This window comes from Dreissena polymorpha, chromosome 1, assembly GCF_020536995.1.
Source record: "Dreissena polymorpha isolate Duluth1 chromosome 1, UMN_Dpol_1.0, whole genome shotgun sequence".
NCBI classification, from domain to species: domain Eukaryota; kingdom Metazoa; phylum Mollusca; class Bivalvia; order Myida; family Dreissenidae; genus Dreissena; species Dreissena polymorpha.
Window position 1 is genome coordinate 36,910,810 of NC_068355.1, and position 21,503 is coordinate 36,932,312.

The 21,503-nt window shown below is 37.7% G+C and overlaps 1 protein-coding gene across 1 annotated transcript in view; it reads right to left on the bottom strand.

Annotated features, from left to right (window-relative positions):
• Positions 1 to 11,202: 11,202 nt before the first annotated feature.
• Positions 11,203 to 21,503, bottom strand: part of LOC127867991 (uncharacterized) — a 151,994-nt gene continuing 141,693 nt past the window's right edge. The window contains exons 98-106 of the mRNA XM_052409574.1: positions 21,084 to 21,365; positions 20,526 to 20,900; positions 18,990 to 20,267; positions 17,626 to 17,923; positions 16,466 to 17,285; positions 15,686 to 15,828; positions 14,781 to 14,899; positions 12,182 to 12,379; positions 11,203 to 11,334 (exon numbers count right to left, since the gene is read on the bottom strand). Coding sequence (XP_052265534.1) covers positions 16,556 to 17,285; positions 17,626 to 17,923; positions 18,990 to 20,267; positions 20,526 to 20,900; positions 21,084 to 21,365 — 2,963 coding nt within the window. The 3' untranslated portion in view covers positions 11,203 to 11,334; positions 12,182 to 12,379; positions 14,781 to 14,899; positions 15,686 to 15,828; positions 16,466 to 16,555. The remainder of the gene's footprint in view (positions 11,335 to 12,181; positions 12,380 to 14,780; positions 14,900 to 15,685; positions 15,829 to 16,465; positions 17,286 to 17,625; positions 17,924 to 18,989; positions 20,268 to 20,525; positions 20,901 to 21,083; positions 21,366 to 21,503) is intronic.

The window sequence follows — 21,503 nt, forward strand, 5'->3', positions numbered from 1 at the left end:
ATTGGAATCTCTCGTCTTCGCTATAGCGATATGCGATAATATCTATCGGCGGACGCGGGTCACGTGACATTGATTTTGGAGATGCCGGTGTACCTGTAGATTCTTCCCTGTTCCAGCTGCTGTCGGCCATTTTTTTATAAAGCAAACAATTATTCTTCGTAATTAGTCGTTAATATTTGATGTCATAGGGTATTCTGAGCATGATCTGGTAAGTTTATATTATTTTAATATTGTTATTAACAATTTTAATGTGTTAATTAGTGTTTTTAGCGCTCGGTTGTCAGTTTGCAGAGCAATGAATGCCTGAAAGCGCAACGTTACGAACTTAACGTAGTGAGCAAAGTCGGTCGCCGAAAAAAGACATATTGAATATTTTTTGTGTGATTAAAAATAAGTATTTATTTTCTGTGTTGATAATTCTTTAGGTTTTGGTAGTTATTATTCTAATTAATTATTAATTTATCGGAATTTGAAAGAGAACACTGGATTCGTTCATTTTCGATAATTTTTGAAAAATTGAAAGGCCCAACGCATTTTTCTATAAACTTCTTCATTAAGCATCACAAATTGATAACGTAAGATTTTTATGCTAGGTGAGATGTTAATCTATGTATGATTTATAAAAAGTAGACGAAAATGAGGTATTTTAAAGGATTTTGCCTTTGTACAATTTGTACTATTTATACTGTTATTTCATTCAATCTAGTGGTTTGTATTTTGTTGAAACACTTTTCTATTTTATTTCTCATCCCATATCTTTAAAGTTAGATTTTTTATGCTATGCAATATGTTAATCTAAGTATAGATTTAAACAAACTAGAAGAAAATATTCAATTTAAAGTATTTGGCCTTTTACAATGTTGGTACAATTTTAAGCTCTTTTCTTCTGTTGTACAAGATAGCTGTCAAACGTGTTTTTGTTCTTTTTGATAAACTTTTTCATTTTTCATCCCAAATCGATTAAGTCAGATTGTTATGCTTGGTGATATGTAATTCTAGGTATGATTTATAAAAAGTAGACCAAAATAAGTCATTTTAAAGGATTTTGCCTTTGTACAATTTGTACAATTTTATACTGTTATTTCATTCAAGCATTTTTCACACCTGTTGCCATAGTGTTTTTTTTCTTTTTGAAAAACTTTTCTATTTCTCATCCCATATCGTTGAAGTAAGAATTTTTACTAGTATGTCCAACTTATAAGATACACAATCGAGAATAGCCTTTTTTTAAACAGTTTTATACAGCATTTCACCGTGTTTATAACGTACTATTATAAACATGTATATTAAAATCTAACACATTCACAACAAAGACTTACCTTAATTGAACATCACAATGACATATAAATCATGAATTCGCCGGCCGCGGCCACTGATCACACAATTAAAATCAATCAACAACGCAAACTGATAATTGAAGTAAGAATCCCTTCTTTTAATTAATTCTCAAGAGTAAAGAAAAAACACACAAAGCATCTAAGTTCGCTAATTGATCCGATGATTTACACGCGCGTGAAATGTTTTTGTTTTTTTCTTTTCGCGAAATCCTAGCCCACAATACTGAAAGCTTAATTTAATTACCAAAAGAAAAAAACTGGATTACAAACAAAACTTTAATAACCTATAACTCATGAATAAGATCTAAATAAAAAGAGAATTAAACAATGGAAAAAAATCTACACAATCAATATTGAAATAAGTCTAACTAAAACCGTTTTTGGATCAAACGATCATAGCATTTATTTTACTGTAATGTTGTTTTAATCAGAGACCTAGATCTTTGTGTCCACATATATCTATCCGTTTTGAAATAATAATATTTTATAAGGTTTTAACTGTTTGAAATACCAAATTATACAAGAATATTTTATCAGCAAAAGCCTTTCAAATAAACTATTCAACAGCATTCTCGCCGCGATTTGGAAGTTCTTAGCGCAATTTCTTCAATGATCGCGGCATTATAAATTCTTATTGTAGGTAAATAAAATCGAGATTTTATAAAAACATAATTACTCATGTTTCTATGAAACTTTATTTTATAAAAATCGGATCATTATTGACCAAGTTACAGCCGCCTTTCTACAGCGCCGTAACATTTTCGCATAACTTTGCTCTATAATCGTAGCCGTTGCTACTGACGCGTCGCTATCTTATCGCAATCGTGATACACCGGCTATCTCCGGACTACTCCGATTGATTCATGGAATAAATCGTCTGCTGATCTCAAGTGTTCTTATCAGTTTCCCGACCACGTGACCCCGCCGAGAGATAGCCCGATAAGGCGCGAAGTTTCCAATCTGTTCTATCTATAGGTCTTTGTTCTAGTTTGCTAATATTTATGCTCAATCAGGGCTTAACAAACTATTGTAAATGTAAAGTTTATTGTTATTAAGAGGTTCATTGTTAATCAGTGTTTTCATACCAGATTAATTTATAAATTAACTACATGTCATTTAAACAAAGATTTGATTCAAATAATACAAATTTCAATTATAATCATCAAGTATTTTTTATAAATTATGTAAATATTTCTGTTGGACATTCAACTTTAACCATGCAAACAGGTTTTCACACTTCAACATTTCATCAGGCATTTATATCAAAGCATAAAAAGATATGAAGTACATACATTCTTTTGCACTGTGAGATGTTCAAAGTCAAGGTTAGCATTGTTGGTAGTTTTCTGGGTTGAATCTGTGACATGGCGAGGGTTCAGTTCATTCACAACAACTGGTTTAGGGATAAGCAGATTGCGCCCATCTATGTACAGTCTACAATGGAAATGATCGTTTACAAGTACAGTAACAATGAAAGGATATTGTCCACAAAGATAGCAACAAACTGTTTCCAGTCAGAAAGATAACAGTGACGCTATATAATATATAAATAGAAAGTAAAAAATGCATTTAATACTGGTCCAGCTAGTATAGTTTGGAACTATAAACAAGAAGGCCAAGATGGCTGTAGATTTCTCACTTGAGGTATGGTTTTGAGAGAAGAAAAATGTGCTCAGGTGCGCTAAGATTAATTTTAGGACAGTCTTTATAGATAACAGTGCTGATATACAACCAACAATGATGACAATTTTATTAAACAACACTGAAAACTCTTAAGGCTACATTGATAGAAATGATCACTCTAGAGCCTAGTATCAAGAAGATTGTCTAGTTAAACCTCAACTCAGTGGAAGAGTTTGAGATTCCACTAAGGGAAGAAAGGAGAATGTTGATAAGCTCACAGACATTCTTAAATCTATGATATAGTTAGACTAACATGTTCTTGGTCAAACTCATCGTTCACTATGATCTAGTTAGACTAACATGTTCTTGGTCAAACTCATCGTTCACTAAAACTCAAAAAGACATTTGTGAACACAAAGTTAAGAAAGAAGTTCAAACTCGTTTACTAAATTGAGGAAGTTTAGTCAAATTATTGACTTAAGTAAAGATTGATATAAGTCCCAGAATTTAAAAAAAATAAAAACATGTGAAGATTTTAGTCTTATAATACATCTCAAATAATAATCTGCAGTTTATAATAATTACAATGGCCAGGTTTATGTATTTATAAAAAGAATTAACAGCTGACACAGACAAAAATGGTAATGCTTGAAGAAAATCGTCAACAAATTGACCTTATCATAACTCCTCTAATATAAAAAGGAGTCCAACAAAACACAATTACACTTTTTGTTCAGATCATATAAAACTAGTTATGCTACCTACTAAGAGGTGGAAATGGCATAGTGGAGATGGTGTCAACCTAGCCACCAGGAGGTAATGGGTTGGATCCAGTGAGAGTGATCTTCTAAGATCTCCCTCATAGACACCAAATACTGGTTCTCCATTAATATCTGACTCAAGAGTGTTTTAATAAGCCTTTGGCTTTCCATTCAATCAAGATAAAATAAACAGGTTTAAACCAAACTACCTGCTTTGGTATTCAAATATTCAGAGCATACAAAACCAGTCACGCTACCTGCTTTGGTATTCAAATGGCCCCTTCTTATCTTCTATAAACACGGTGCCTGGTCCCCCACCGTCCCTGATTGTAGATCCTCCAGGAGTGTAGGCCCAGAGCTCTCCCTTGAAGATGTTGTAGTCCCAGGTGTGTATTGCCAGCCTGCCTCCCGCTCCCTCACCTGCAGTCTGGTACCCTTGACCACCCATCGAGGAGATGCGGCCGTGACCGGAAAACTGGCCTGTAGGCGCAACATGATTTTCATTATATAAGCCTCGTTCTGGGGGAAATGTGCGTGAAATATCATTCCTGATCAGCCATTGTGATCAGCTTTCCCCTACATTGAATTTTTGCTAAGACTTTCCTTAAGAAAATAAATAAATATAATAGATGAAAGTGTTGTCCTGGCCGGCACAGGCTAATCAGGGACGCACATGCGTTAAGCTCAGTTCTTCCATAAGGAGGCTCATTATATCACAAACCATGATACTAGTTTTGACAATAATTGTAAAAGGTTTATTTTAACGAATCCTTGATCTATATTGCATCTCTTGCAGTGTTTAAGAGCAATTTTGTTGTTTTTTATTAACACTTAGTTATCTAATTAACATTAGTATCAGACTGTAAGTATAGCAGACAGCCATGTCTACACGTAACAAGATTTCTTTGAGAAATACAATGCCCCCCAGTAAGCAAAATATGAAGTTGCTATGTAGTTTATCTGGGTTGCCACCCACCTGATGAAATAAAATTCCCTGACTTTTCACTGACTTGTCCCTGACCAAATCTTGGTTTTCACTGACTAATTTCAGGACATATTCAGTCTCCTCCTCCCGTTACAGCTGACCAAATCCACCCATTTAATGTTTCTTTTATTCTTTAACATATAATATTTAACAACGTACAAAGCAGTACTACTTGTACACTAATCTATGCATGATGCAAGGCTATATTGTAAATAATAGTTGTAGTAGTAGTAGTAGTAGTAGTAGTAGTAGTAGTAGTAGTAGTAGTAGTAGTAGTAGTAGTAGTAGTAGCAGTAGTAGTAGTAGTAGTATTAGCAGTAGAAGTAGTAATAGCAGTAGTAGTAGTAGCAGTAGCAGTAGCAGTAGTAGAGTAGTAGCAGTAGTAGTAGTGGTAGTAGTAGTAGTAGTAGTAATAGTAGTAGTAGTAGTAGTAGTAGTAGTAGTAGTAGTAGTAGTAGTAGTAGTAGTAGTTAGTAGAGTAGTTAGGTAGTAGTAGTAGGTAGTAGTTAAGTAGTAGTAGTAATAGTAGTAAGTAGCTAGTAGTAGAGTAGTAGTAGATAGTAGTTAGTAGTAGTAGTAGTAGTAAAAGTAGAAGTAAGTTAGTTAGAGTAGAGTGAAGTAGTAGTAGTAGATAGTAGTCGTAGTGAGAAGTAGGCACCAAGCGCAGCAGCTAAGCAGCAGCTGCAGTAGCAGCAGCAAGCAGCATTAGTCGTCGTAGTAGTAGTAGTATGCCATTACAAAATCAGTTAGCAGTTAGCCTTACATTTGTTTAAATATTTAATATAATTTACAAGGGAGGCCAAATGCAGTAACAATAAATTTAAACTTATTGCATTTGTTTCCCCTGTATATAACAAAGATATAATAGTGTATTACCTCCCCTGTCCTGCTAATATTTGGGAGGCGGAAAACTACAACGGGCGAGGCATGGTCAGGGGTGATAACCCCAAAAAAGGATTAGGGTAACGGTTAGGGGTCGGGTTGGGTAAGGTTGGTTTAGGCTAACCCAAACCCTAACCCGACCCCTAACACTAACCCTAACCCTTACCCTAACCCTCTAACCCCCCCTTGCGCAATACGATACCATGCCTCGCCCGTTGTAGTTTTCCGCCTCCCGCTTATATTTATATTAATCAACAAAATTAAACATTAACACAATATTTAATATACAAAATATACAAAAAATCTCATATTCTGATAATATTTTTACTGATCCACTGTATTTTACTAAAAGGATGATGTTTCATTGGACTGATAATTATAGATTTAGGATTACAGACCAGTTGCTTCAGTAATATTGTTCAGAGTGTGCCCTGTTGGCCGCGTATGCATTCTTGAGTTATCATTCAAAAACCATTTTACTATTTCGAGTCACCGTGACCTTGACCTTTGACCTAGTGACCTCAAAATCAATAGGGGTCATCTGCGAGTCATGATCAATGTACCTATGAAGTTTCATGATCCTAGGCCCAAGCGTTCTTGAGTTATCATTCGGAAACCACCTGGTGGACCGACAGACCGACCAACATGTGCAAAGCAATATACCCCCTCTTCTTGAAGGGGGGCATAATAAACACAGATCCACATACAATAATTTTATGTGTTTGATTAACAAGAGAGGTGGTCATCCACTAAACATCAGTTTAAATCTGAAAGAATGACAGCTATCACTGTATAGTACTGGCTGTCCTGTTAGGGCAGTTGTTGGCATAACTGCTTCTCACCTAGGCAGGCAACCCAGGCTCACTTCCCCTTCCCTGCAGCATGTTAATTTGGTTGGTAGTTGCCATATCGGACATGTGTGGTTTCCCATGGGTCTTCTGCCTTCCTCCCCCCCCCCCAACCGCACAAGACCAAGACAAAAATTACATATCTTTCAGTAAAAAACAATTGGCTGGAAATAGCAGCTGCACTTCAAAATTTGTCCAGACTTTTGTAAGTCTAGTACGGTAATTAGGCAGGAGTGCCGAGACACACTCCTGGTCCCCACATAATGCAGCTCAGCAGGTAAGTACCACATTAACGTCCAAATACACACAACACACAAACTGTATGCAACTGACCTGTTTCGATGAAGACAGATCCACCACTGCCACCTCCTCCATTGGGACTGGCTCCATCAGCTCCATCGACCAGTATCTGACCATCCACGTGGAACTCTGCAGGGACTCTGATGAGCACATTGCCTCCTCCAAGTCCACCCCCACCTCCACCACCACGGCTGCCTGGCAACTTTGGCTTGTACAGTGAATTGTAGGCCACTCCTCCAGTGTTGTTGGTGCCTTGACCTGGTATTATCAAATACAATTATAGACAAAATATAATGAAGTGTGGTTGATACTTCTGAGACCTGATTTAAATGAATTTCATCATGAAGAGAACAAAATGCAGAGTTGTTGGTACTGTTGGGACCTGATATCACCAAAAACAATTATAATTTGAACATCATGCAAATGTGGTTGATACTACCGAGACCTATAAATACAGTAATGACTGTATGTTTTTGGACACTCTAAGTTTTCTGACACCCCTTTTTTTAAGCAAAAATAATTATTTTTCGTGACTCTTAATTTTCCGACAGACTGCACAGGCTAATATGGGACAACATTTTACACATGCATTGAGCATAGTTTTCCCATTGAGCAAAGTTTTCCTAGAAAGCAGATCAATAAATTGTTGATCACGTTTTTTTTGCGGAACAGTTTATATTCCCAAGTACTGTATCTCTCACCATTGCCTCCCTGTGAAGCATGACCCCCTCCAGCGCCCGCTGTGACAGCGTCTCCAAGCTGGGGCTCGCGACTGGTCCCTATCAACACCAGTTGGGCAAGGGGCTCAAAGGAGAAATCAGTGGCAAGGATCTCCATGGAGTCCGCTTTAAACGCCGAGTCATACTTGATATCCTGTAGATAATTTAATAAAAAATTACAGTTACTTTGGATTATTTTAATTTCTCTAATACTAAACATGTTGTGAACATAACCTCTATCAGTAATATCAATACTTTTTCGGCGTAGCTGTATAAGCCAGCTTTTCACCTTACCTGACCTTTGTAAGTGTCCAATAAATTCAAATAAATTTCCCGCGGCTAGATACGAAAGAATACACTTCATTTATTCAATTGGCTGATTTGAACTTACCACCAGAACATTGGAAACATGACCGCGATTTTGTAACACTGTTTTAGTGCGTGACGGTGTTCAGCATGAAACAATTTCTCTAATGAAAAGGCTTGATAGATAGAACAGTTTTACACTCAACTCTCGACATCAATACAGTTTGTGCGTGCACCTTTTATTTTCAGAGGATTGCCACGCCAGAGCGTTTTCCATATTCCTGTCTGTGTACTAGTATATTTATGTTCATAAAAGTATCGTTTTTCTCTATCCTGATATTTGTTTTGGCCAAACCATTTTAAATTGTTTTCAAAATTGAGCATTTAACATGTAAAGTATAAAGATTTAAACAAGCTGTCGTTCCAGCAGTGGAAGCCTGGCCTCCCTCTAATGAATTGCATTCCAACCCGCAAGGTATCAGGGTCAGTTCGCGGCCAGTACAATAATCGTTATATAATATAGACGCTATCCCTTGAACTATGTGAACTGGAATTTTCTTTAGACCAGAAATATGTTAAATGAAGATATTCAGCGATATAATTATGGTATGTCAATAATAGATTCTTAATTTGTTTTCAAGAATACCATGATAAATATTATTTTTGATTAATTTAACAAGAATTATTCCACCATATTGACTAATGTATTAAGCATGAGCGCAATGATTCTCGATACTGTTAATAATTGAATCAAATAGCAATGCCCGACAAATCCACTAAAACAGGTTTGTTCAAAGAACGCGAGCATAAATATTTAAAATATGTACGGATACTTCACGTGTGGCCGGTTGACTCATATGTTTTAATGTCACTTCCATTCTTCTTTTGGTTTTGTATCTACAGTATAGGATCATGACCAGCAATATGTAATAATGTAAAATAAGCCGTAAAAACTCCGCATAACATCCCGTACTGCGTGTGATGCAGCTAAGAACTGCTATCTTTGATCTCATCCTTTGAACTCTTTACCTTTCACCAACTCCAACCACAATCAACGCCGTAAATCTTTTTAAAAGATATTTCTTGTTTATTTTATCCTGAAGATGACAGACAATGATGATTTATACTATTTCTTTCTCGGACAGGACCAGGTTATCTGGAACATTCTCTAATTATGCTAATTCCATTGATATTGTGAATTTACTGAATTAAGTTTTGAATTGACCAAATATTTAAAATCATTAAACTAATTAAAGCTCAAAAGACATATTGTTATGTTGTTCTTTAAATCCATGGAAATTAATCTTTAAAAATAAGTATTCACAATTTAAGGTGTGCTTACACGACATGCTATAGAACAAAAATCAATAAAACCTTTGTTGATATCAGGATATAACAAACTTTCATAGTTCCAGATAAAAAACAATTAATACAAAATTGTATAGAAATGAACAATGTATGAGCCCCAAATTGACCTAACAGAGAGCTCTAATTGACAATGAGTTGAGTCAATCTTGTTTGACTTTCACTCGTTAAATCAACCATACCATCTCAATGGTGCTTAAGGACCTACTAGTAAGTAGACATAGTTAACCCTTTACCCCTCAGACACTCATTTTGACGCATTTGAAGTCCTTTAGAAAATCAATGCAAGTCCTTTCTTAATATAATCACGTTTAAAAGGCTTCATTTCTAACCCTAAGATACTGATGAGTATGCAAACAGCATAAAACCAGAACATCCTGCGATAACACATAGCCATTTTCACTTTGCTTTTGAGTAGCAAAAGGATAAAAACAGAAAAGAATTAATGTCTTATTCAAGGACTAACACCTGGGCCTGTATTCTCAGATCCAAAAAGACATACTTCAAAGTGTGAATATGTAGGGGCAAAAATGGTGCTTCTGTCAGTTACCAATTGTTCTAAATAAAGAATGTTGCAATTCTAGGTAATGAATGCCTGGCTAGACTTCACTTATAAGCAGTTCTTAAAAATAACACTTTCAAGAATATTCTAAAGATTATGTTGGTGAATATGGGCCTAGATGGACAACATTGATGATGAAGGTTTTCTCACCATGAAACCAACAGTGAGTTTGAGAGGCATGGGTGGTGGCAGTTCCATGACAGCCTTGGCTCCCAGTTCCATGCTGGAGAAGGAGAAAGCCCCAGGGGTGCCTTCCTTGTACTGCCCGTCCTCTGTGTAGCTCGTCATGGCATTGCTCTTGATGTTGATCACACGCCCTGGGACGATCCTGGTGGAGAACATAACGGGTATGACAGAAATTAAATTAAGAAAAAAATTAATCAATATGACCTTAGTTCAGTAACACATACATTAGTTTCACCCTTTCCCACTCAGTTACTGCATTTTGACACTTTTATAGTCCTTTAGAAAATCAAATTAAATAAAAGAAGTTTCTAACTTAATTTAAGATTTTAAGGTTTAATTTCCAACTCTAAGATACTTATGAGCAGCAAACAGCATAAAACCTCAACAGTCAGCAAGTTACTCGCAGGCTTTTCTGGTTTAATGCTGGTTTCATACAGCCATTTTTTGATTGCTTCTGAGTGGAAAAGGGCTAAAACAAAAACATAATCAATATTACCTTATTTCAAGTAACACAGACATTGGTTTAATTTATTTATCCATTTGCTTGGTTGGATTTTTTTTGTAGTTTTCAACAGTATTTCAATCATATCATGATTAAACAGTACTGAGTATACTTTCTTATGCCAGTAACTGACAACCACCCTACTTGAATCAGATGCAGGGCGCCATGGCTGTAAAAACTGGCTGTAAAAATAATTTCATGACCAATTGCCACACCAGTCATGTGGCCAAACCAGGATTCGAGCTATGATTCTCTGATTTGTAGCGCACTTCCATCATGTGAATACCTAAGGTTCGTTACTCACCTGATATGACGGACACCAATCATCTCCCCGTTCCACTTCAAGGCAATTTCTCCCAGCCCCAGTATGTAGATGAGAGGGGAGAGATATGCCCGAGAGGCATCGTCTATCCACAGGTTGATGGGCAGCTTGGTCAAGTCCTGATATTCCTCCAGATAACCTGTCTGTCCGGCCTGTAATCAATCAAAGTGAATTATTTTGTGTATGTTGTTTTTCTCATATATTTGTGTACGCATTGACCCAAGAAAAGCAATTAGTTATCTCTTGATGCATTTCTTGTGAAAAGAACACATCATACTTCATCTAGTTGATTATCTTTTTTTCTGTGAAGTAAGTTAATATAGTTACCTTAGTTTAAATCTATTTATATTAGCATCATTGCAGGAAAAGCATACCCACAATGCCACGGCAACATGTTAATTACCTTAAGGTAAATCCTGCCAGTGGCATCTCCATAGATCTTGTTGCACTCGAGCACTCTGTCGACGTTGTCTCCTGTTCGAAGCTGCAGGGAAGAGTTCCTCATGATGTAGACCTCATCAAAGTAAAACTTTGTCTTTGCTGCTCCATTCTCCTCCACTTCATCCAAGATGTTACTGGTGGTCCCAGGATCTGGCCTTGTTGTCAATGCGCAATTGCTCAAAGTTGCGGGAAAGTCTAAAAAAAAAATTGAAATAAAATTCTGTGTTCAATAAATGCATATGCCCCAATGAAAGCCTTAAACAATTACCTTTACATTAAACCACTATCTCTAAATTCAATCAAAATCTATGCCTTAATGCAAGATTACTAAACCCAAAGTTTCCTCATGATTGTTAAATGAAAACTAAAACTATTGACCAGAAACCACCTGTTATATGATGCTCCCCAGACCATCCCTCTTCCATACCATACCACAGTCTTAATACCAAGAACTTCATTTTTTACTGCAATAACAGTATAATATATAAGAAAGGTTGAACCGAATATAGAATCTTTAAGTTGTATAAAAGTGATGACTAGTATAATGACTTTTCTATGCACCAAATTCAAATCAAACACTTAATATTGTTAATATCTAAGGTTTCATCTTCCATAAACCCATATGTCGCATCAATACAGGATTCTATTACATCTACTGTATACTGAGTCTGCTGTAAAACAATTTAGCAGTCTGAAACAACGATCACTGGTAAATCTGATGACCTCTAAATGCCCTCATATATCTTTTTTTGCATTCATATAAGCCTTATTCTGGGAGAACCGGACCTACTGCATATGCGTAAAGGGTCCTCACAGAATGGCCTGTGCATTCCACACAGGCTAATTAGGGATGACACTTTTGCTTTTGTGGATTTTTTGCTTCAATGAATTTTCTACTAAAAAAATATAAAGTCTAGGCGAAAAGTGTTGTCCCTGATTAGCCTGTGCAGACTGCATAGGTTAATCTGGGATGACACTTTACACACATGCATCAAGTCTAGTTTTCCAAGAGCATGGCTCAAAGAACTAAAACTAACCATACCGTTTGTCTTTGATGTAGATGGCACCAGGTCCACCAGCTGTTAGATATGGACCAACTCCACTACCACCGAGCGAATCAAAGGAGCCAAAGAAGTAGATCTCCTCCTCCAGGTACACGGCAACACGACCACCTGACCCGCCATGGTAACCATCTCCACCGTGAGACTGTATCACACCATGACCTTCCAAGTTCTGTGATCTGAAAAATGTCAATAGAACATGAAGAAACATGTATAGTTTTTATTTCTGTGTAAGATCCGCTTTTGAGTGGATTAAAGAAAAAAGCATGTTTGTTTTTTAATCAACATTTAAAATTTGCAAACTAATTTCATATGTACAAAGATATTAATTAAATAGAATTTTCTAAGGCTTATTGCAGCTTTCTTGTACATTTTGTTTGGACCGTCCTGCTTATTGAAGCTTTAAGAGATTGGGAGACTCCATACGTTTTATCTTCAAAAACATGATGTTATATCCCTGCTAATATAACAACAGCTGTCGCAAAAGAGAATGCTCCACTATTCTTAAACTATCATAGTATAATGTACATTTACTGTCAGTCTCATCATATAATGACCACAATGACATGCATGTGTATATGAAGAAGAATATCTTTAGAATTTATATTTGATATTTAAACTTACAGTTGAACAGTTTTAAATTAAAACAAGAAATGTAACAAGAAACTAGATTTTCGACTTTTTACTTTTACTTTTTATTATTTTAGTTGAATTGAACTAACTTTATAAGCTAGTTCTGCATGTAAGCACCCTTATTAATAACAAAAATTAACATGCAATACTTTTACCCAAACTCTAATTATTGAGCAGGAACCATTTTTCTATTTTAAGTAACAATGGCCTTGACCAAAACTTGCCCCAAATACAATGCCCCTTTAGGTCAACATGTAAGTTGCCCATTAGTACTTCATGCAAGCTTTAAAATGAATTATAACTTGCATGCACACCTTAACCTAACTTTTTATAAGTTAAAAGGTTTTTGTTTTTTACTAAAAGCTGGCCAAAGTTATAGGTTGTGGTCAATGACTTTTATAAAGACCCTGAAAAAAGTATGTTCATTTTTATTTCAATATCTGTAGAAGACATAGAGATAAGTAGAGATATGCAATTGTTACACGCACAAGTTAACCTGAATTTTCTAATTACAAACAAGATGTGTTTGTGAAACACTATGTCCCCATATATTTGACCTTGACCTTTCATCACTCAAAATATGCAGCTCCATGATATACACAAATACATGCCAAATATCAAGTTGCTATCTTTAATATTGCAAAAGTGTACATTAAATGAGCAATTTTGACCTATATATTTGACCTTTGACCTTGAAGGATGAACTTGACCTTTCATCAATCAAAATGTGCAGCTTCATGAGATATATATGCATGCCAAATATGAATTTGCTATCTTCAATATTGCAAAAGTTATGGCAAATGTTTAAGTTGGGGCCAACAAACAAACAACACAACAAAGCAAAAAACCAACAGACAGGGCAAAACAATATGTTCCCCACTATAGTGGTGGGGGACATAAAAAAGCACCATCAACACCTATGTCAAGTTTCACTTGAATACTTGTTGTAGAAACAGTGTTTTGGATATGTTGCACATTATACAAATGTGTTTGTTTACAAAAGGAGCATAATTCTGTCAAAGTGCCAGTCAGACTTACAGAACTTTTTCAGTGACCCTAATTCAATGACTGCAAACACGTGTAAAGATTAATTGAATATATGAAGTAGAAACAAAGAAACGGAGATGTTACATGTTTACCTGTACCAGTCAGAATTACCCTGATGCTGACACTAACATTTGGTTGAGTAGTATATAACTCTGAACTTTTTGGTGGAAAGTCAAGTTTAAAAGTGAATTTACGCTTTCCCTTAAGCTAGAATGAAACCATTTCACAGAACCATTTGAACCCGAATTTACATCTTTTAAAAATAGAAGTCGACAATAACCAAATATTTCCTATTAATATCATATTTTGGGTAAAAAATATATATATTCAGATAAAAGTAAACATCTTGAGGGCACAGTACTTAGGGGGACAAGAATTTTTTTATAGAAAATTTCAAAGGGTCATAACTCTGTGAAAAATCATCCGACCAGAACCGGCTGATAATATGCCCATCTCCTCTTGGTAGTGAAGCTTCCCATAAAGTTTCATTGAATTCCGGTCATTAGTTGCTGAGAAATAACTCGGACAAAAATTGTGCACGGACAGACGGACAGACAGACGCACACACGGACAGACGAAGCGGCGACTATATGCTCCCCCCAAAATAAATTTTGGTGGAGCTTTACTTTGGGGGAGCATAAAAATACCATTAAAGCAAAAAGTGTCACCCTAGGTTAGCCTGTGCAGTCTGCACAGGCTGCTCAGAGTCATCACTTTCAACCTTAACTGGATTTTTTCTAAAAACAGATTTTGTTTAAAAAAAACAACGTTAAAGCCGAAAGTGTCATCCCAGATTAGCTTGTGTGGACTGCACAGGCTAATCTGGGATAACAAATTAGGCACAGACCCAGTTTTACAAGGGCTCAGCTCAAATATACCAAATTTATAGAGGACACATACTGTATGAGTAAGGCTCCACCACTGCCACCCCCAGCATCACCTACACCACCTGAGGAATCCCTCTCCCCTGGGGATCCATCAGCTGATACCGTGCCATCCACCAACAGATCTGTAGAAACCTAAATTAAAACAACAGCAGCAGTTTAACGAGAGTCTACCCTTTTATTATAAAACAAGCAAATTCATTGAATAGATATCCCCAACCAATATGCTTCTGGACACGAAAGTGTTATATTTGACACTCAAAAAAGCATTTTTTCAAGATACAAAGGGCCATAATTCCATTATTAACAGATGGTGTACAATGCCATTTGGCGTGCATCATCCTCTTCACCATATATATACTCATACCAAGTTTCAATGAAATCCGCCAAAGCACTTTCAAGATATGGCTCCGGACACAAAAGAGCTGGATGGACGGACGGAAAGACAGACGGATGGACGGGCAACGCTAAAACAATATCCCTCCGCCTATGGCGGGGGATAACAAGTAAATTGAAACATAACAAAGTTGGCCTCACTTTTTTTCGTAAAAAATGTACATTTTTATAAAGAAACTATTGCATTCTATGTGATTACCAATACAAAATTCTGTATAGTTAGTACAATATTCCTTTGCTATATGTAAGTTTTTAATGTAAAGGCAAACCCTTAACCCATACCGCTCAGAAGCAAAGTGAAAATGGCTAATTGCAACCAGCATAAAACCAGACCAGCCTGCTTGTTACTTGCACCCTTTTACAGATGTATGCTGTTAACAGCTTATCAGTACCTTAGGTTTGGAATTGAAGCCTTTAAAAGCTTTGAATCTAGAAAGAAGGGTCTTTAATTCAATTTAATTGTGTAAGACACTACAAAGGGTCAAAGTGTGTATCTAAGAGGTAAGGGTTACCCAAACAACACACCTTTAGGTTAATGAAGCCTCCACCACTCCCTCCTTTCTGGTTTCTTCCACGGCCTCCCCGGCTGCCTCTTAGGTTTGGTGTGTACAAGCTGCCATAGTAATTGCCACCAGCAACTCGCAGAGATTTATCAGTCTCATAGTCAGCTGTAGGGAAATAATTTATCAGACTGAATAAATAGACCAAATTGAGCCCTGTTCTGGGAAAACAGGGCTTAATGTAAGTACATAAAGTATCTACATAAATAAGCCTTTGCAGTCCACACAAGCTTATCTGGGACAAAACATTCCAAATTAACTGGACTTTTGTTTAGAAGAGATTTCCTTTAAACGAAAAATTCCATAAAAGCGGGAAGTGTCATCTCTGATTAGCCTGTACAGATTGCACAGACTAACCTGGGATGACATTTAATGCACACGCACAAAGCCAGGTTTACCCAGAGCTAGACTCAATTCATTCTTCCCTGGCTTGTGACAGCAGATTAACTATGAATAAATAAGACATGTTTTAAGAAGTCGAAATACCTCCTCAAAACCATTTGTCATGCTAAAAATCAAATCATAGGAACAAGTACCAGTAAAATAAATTATGTACTTCTCTAACTTCTGATGAAAAATTAACAAGAGACATAATCTTAAACTTCTTGTACACATTATAATTGGTAAAACACAACTGTAGCTAAAATCTTACTTGTCTTATTGAAGAAACAATAATGATTTTGATTTATGTGGTAAAAGAAGGGGTCGCAGGAAAACCTGGCATATAAGGCAAACACCATCTCACCTCCACCCTGCGAGGCGTACCCAGCCCCAGTTCCAACAGAGCCCTGCCTGCTGGGCGTCTATGCCCTGCCCCAGGGGTTCATCTAGGATGTCAAGGGGCCGGTAAATGGCCGAGGATGTGATCATAGCTCCAGCCTCCAGCTGGAATATGCCAGTCCACCACCTTGATACTTTCAGCTGAGATCACCGATTTGAAACGTGAATCAATTCTTGCAACTTGCAAGAGAACAGTCTGGTCTGGAACATACTTGATTTCTGAGTAGCTTCTTAGGTCAATGGTACCAAAGGTGATGGTTCGTTCAGCGTCAATATCTGCGTAAGTAACTGACCCAGAGCTGCTTGCTGCAACGTCTACACCAGCAGTATGGGCATGCTCGTCGAAGTACAGCAGCGTTTCGAATCCCATGATGAGGTCTGCGATTCCTGTCAAGCGGCCATTAATTACAACAGACCGCGATTCGGACATCCCTGTGAGTAGCACACCTTTACCATAGATGTAAGTAATTGACGGGAAGATGATTTCCGATTTGTAGTCCACTATGAAGTTGACACCGGAGAGGAAAGCATTTCTGACATTTGGTCTGAACTCGGCGAAGAGTTTCTGGTTGGCGTGCATATGGAGCAGCCCCGTGCCATCCCCAATCATTGTGTAGATGTCTAGAACAGTGTTCCTGTTATCGTTCGCCAAGTGCAGGGAGGCCTGATTCAGCAGATGCACTTCATCGAAATAATGCTTGTCAAAGGGTTCGTCTATTGTCGCATACTTGTCGTGAGGCCTGTTCTTGTTGTCCAGGAGAAGCCTTTTGTACACCTTGCTCTTCCTGATGAAAAGAGCAGAACAGGCAGATTATTAACACTTATACATAGGTACATCATCTTTACTGTAGACTCAAATGCAATAATAATTAAAGCAATGTCACATGTCAGTATATAACAATTGTTAACAAATGGATAATAGTGCGCGTGTGTTTGTGTGCGTGTGTGCATGTGTGTTCATTCAATGAAATTTAAAAAGAAAATAAGAGCAGTGAAAACGTACGACTTTGAAAACAAGTAACATACTAATTTTAAAGACAGTAATGGTAAACAAATACTTTTAATTGACTATGATATATATAAATTTAACAAAAAATTTACCAATAATTATATGACTTGATATACCTGATGTCTTGAAGGTACACTGTTCCACCACCGGCACTCTGAGCGTCATTTCTTCCGCTGCCACCGTACACAGTGAATGTTCCATCGTATACAATCTGTGTGAGACAGTGGACCGCAACTCTGCCGGCTGCCCCACCACCGTTGTTGTCATGACCTTGACCGCCGTGACATGAAATGTCTCCATAGCCCTCAAACTTGTACAGTTCTATGAGCACACTGCCACCACTTCCTGCTCCACCTGAGCTAGTAGACGCCTCTCCATTTGCCGACATTCTGCCATCGTTGATAAGGAGATTACCTATTGTAAATTAAGCCTACGAATGTAAATGTCTTGGTTAATTGATTTCATATACTTATACAGTCAAAACTAACAACAGGTGCCAGTCATGGGAAATGGCCAAAGTGACCGTTGTTGACGAGTGACAGCTATTCTTGGATCGCCACTTTTTAGATGGTTAGTCAGTTGGTAGTATTGCCATGTCGTTACCCCACCCAGTCTTTAAAACACAATGTAAAACAAAAGCTCATTGCCGATAATTAGGCCTAAGAATTATAACACAAATAATTTCTATTAAATAATACAGAATTATGTCTTATAAATTTATTTAATTTCATAACTATTGTTGAACCGAATCTATGACTTTATCAACGATAGAATTTTTGTTTCATCATGCAACCCATTCATTCAGTAAATCCGAGAGTTTGTATTACATTAATTGGTGTATATTTTGAAGTAAAAATTATCACATGTCATTGATGTAACATCCAAACAAATATAAAAGCGGATTCGCTGTCATAAACCGAAAGTACAGTATAAATGTATCATCCTAATTCAAAGAAAAAGACACCAAAATCTTGTTAAAAAATATTTAGTTTGTTACAAAAAAAAATGCAATGCAATGTATTTTTCTTGAACAGACGATCACTAATCCTTTTAACGCCTTCTTAGAACAACACAAACCAGCTTAGTGTTGTTTTTAACACCTTATCAGCGATAAAGATCTATTGACTTTGTCACGCTCTCATGCTTAGTCGTTATAAATGCAGCCGATAATTGCTTTTAATACACATTCTTATTGTTAAGTGCACCTGTTTCGTTTGTGTTCTTAATTTGCACGACTCGAAACTACTGACGCGTGACCTTTGTTTTCAGTTCAAACATGACTTTTGGAGTGAAATATACTGGCTGTTGTCCTTTATGGACAATTGACAGGTAAAATATAGAGTGATTTTAATTGGGGGGAATATAGACTGACCGTTATCTTCAATTGGCTGTTATTCTCAAGTGACTGTTTGGCCAGTTTTGATTGTATTACGAAATGACAAAATTAATGGAAATAGGGAAAAAAAGATAAATAGGTTACCAAGTCGCAAATGGATCCAACCCCCTCCACGGCCACCATATTTCTGTCCAGTGCTTGCATCATATGTCCCTCTGCTGCCAGCAAGCATAGGCCAGTATAGAGAGTTGTAGGAGCCACCAGCAACAGGTTGATTGCTATTGTCTACAGTTCCACCTCCAACCCCACCATGAGCTGCACCACCTTTGTATCCATTGCCAACCTTTCCGGAGCCCTGTGTGATGTCCATCTGGTCAGAACTGGCACGATCCGTGCTGGAGCAGCTGAGACCACTTTCCAGCTCCAAGTCCATATTAGTGGAAGTAATGTTGAAGTAATCTGCATACATCTTTGCTGAAAACTTCAAGTTGATGGTGTTTGCTCTCATAAGAGCCCCAGTATTAGCGGAATATTCAACTGTACTTCCTGGCTCGAGTTGCAGGGTGCCAAGCGTGACGTACTTGATTGCATCAAGGTTGGTGGCAGTAAATGTGACAATCTTTGCATTGGATCCTATATTCATTTTTCTGCTGGGTCCAAGGTACATGTTAGAGACCCCTCTCATGATTCCATCAAGGTCAAAGGCCACATCTCCCAGTCCCAGAATGGTAACAGTTTCTGAGAGAATGAACTCTCCACCCTTGTGAAGCTCAATGTTTACACGCAGCTTGGAATTCGCCTTGGTGTCCACTGTGTTCCTTTCTAGTGTGCCAAGCTGATTATTCTGAATCCTCACTAAGCCTGTGCCATCACCATTCACCTTCAGAATGTTCAGTTCACGTCTCAGTCCATCTTTAACTACCTGTACTTTGGCATAGTTGAAAATGTTCACCTGGTCAAAATTCAGCTTAAGCTGGGTTTCGTTCAGTGTTGTGTAAAAGTCCTTCTGACCATTGGCATTATCACAGACAAGCTTTTCTCCATTGGTATCAGACATGGTATAAATTGAGCCTGGTCCACCATCACCATGTGTTGCTGGGGAGGTACCACCACTGGCATGGTATGACCCTTGGAATTTGTCAGAAGCCATGTCAATGGCTATATGGCCACCACTGCCAGCCCCCGCCGCTGAAGACTGCGTGCTACCACCATTTGCTTCGATGCTGCCCAATCCTTTGAGGGCAACACTGGCTATCACATAGATACTGCCTCCTGCACCACCTCCTCCAGAGCTGTGATCAGAACCATCAGCTAGGAGCTTGCCATCGAGGATCAATTCAACAGTGACGATGTCAATGTAGCCTCCACCCAGACCTCCCTGACCCCCTGCAGCCCCCGGTGTCTTGGGTTTGTATATCGTACCTTGAACAAAGACCACAACACATATTGCGGGGTAATGGGAGCTTTATTAATCATACTAACTCCAAAACTAAAAGCTCACATAGTAACAAAGCTTGGCAAACCAAAGTTGATGCGCGCTGAAGGTAATGAAATCATGACATAAATATATACATGTTACAAAATTGGTATAAAAGCATTTTCAAGCATTGTTACACATTCAATATGCATACATACAAAACAACCAAGATAATGTTATTCCAAAAGAAACAAAATTCATACCATAAGGAAGAGATGCATCATCCACACTGTAAGCGTTCCCAACACCACCCCCTGCGGCATGCGCTCCACCATTCCTGCTGACTCCATGAGCAGACGCAGGCACTTTGTCTGAGGTCGCATTCGCTTTGCCACTGGTTGTTAACGCTGCTTCCCTTTCAAGTATCAGTGTGACGGCAGACAGTTGCACAAACTCTGCCTCCAGGACAACGTAGCGTTTCATCTCTAGCGTCCCTATGGTCATCTTTAGGCCCCCAGAAGGAAGGAGGAAGTTTGACCCTGCCTTCAGCTTTATGGACATCAGCTGGTAGCTTCCGGCCTGACTGGTCGGCTTGTATACGCCATTGGCGAATGAAGACGTGAAGGTTGTGATGTGACCTTGGAAAAATAATATCTATTTTATTGTCAGCAGATGTAAGCAATACAATACAAACATACATACTACTCTTTGACACAAAATGCCAAACAGGCAGAAATTGCTGTATTGCTTAACATTAAGACTGTAAAGTACAATTTGAAAGAATTGAGAAAAAAGCTTGAGTCTTATGCTATGCCTCTTACCTTGAATCGTCCCACCATCTTCTACGATGAGATTGTTAAACGTGCAAGTTCCCTTGATGTCCAACACAACGCCAGCCACAGTTAGAGTGTCTGGCACATGCAGAACAGCTTTTGCACCTACATCCATGTTGATTGTGGTGATGAAGGACCCAATGATGCCATCAACAAATGCTGCCTGAACCACCTGTGAGTCAGTGACATGAAGCGTGCCGGTTTTGTCTCCTTTAATGTCTGCAAGCTTTAAAACTGTGGTATTTTTGCCAAATATTGCATTGGCATATCCTGAAACAAAGAAGCATTGTGTCTAATAAGGTTTCAGGAACATTGTTTAATGCAAGAATACACTTTACTGATTTCTAATCTCTTCATCAAATGCATGACTTTAACAGTAACTTGTAACATAAACACTTCTTGGGGGCA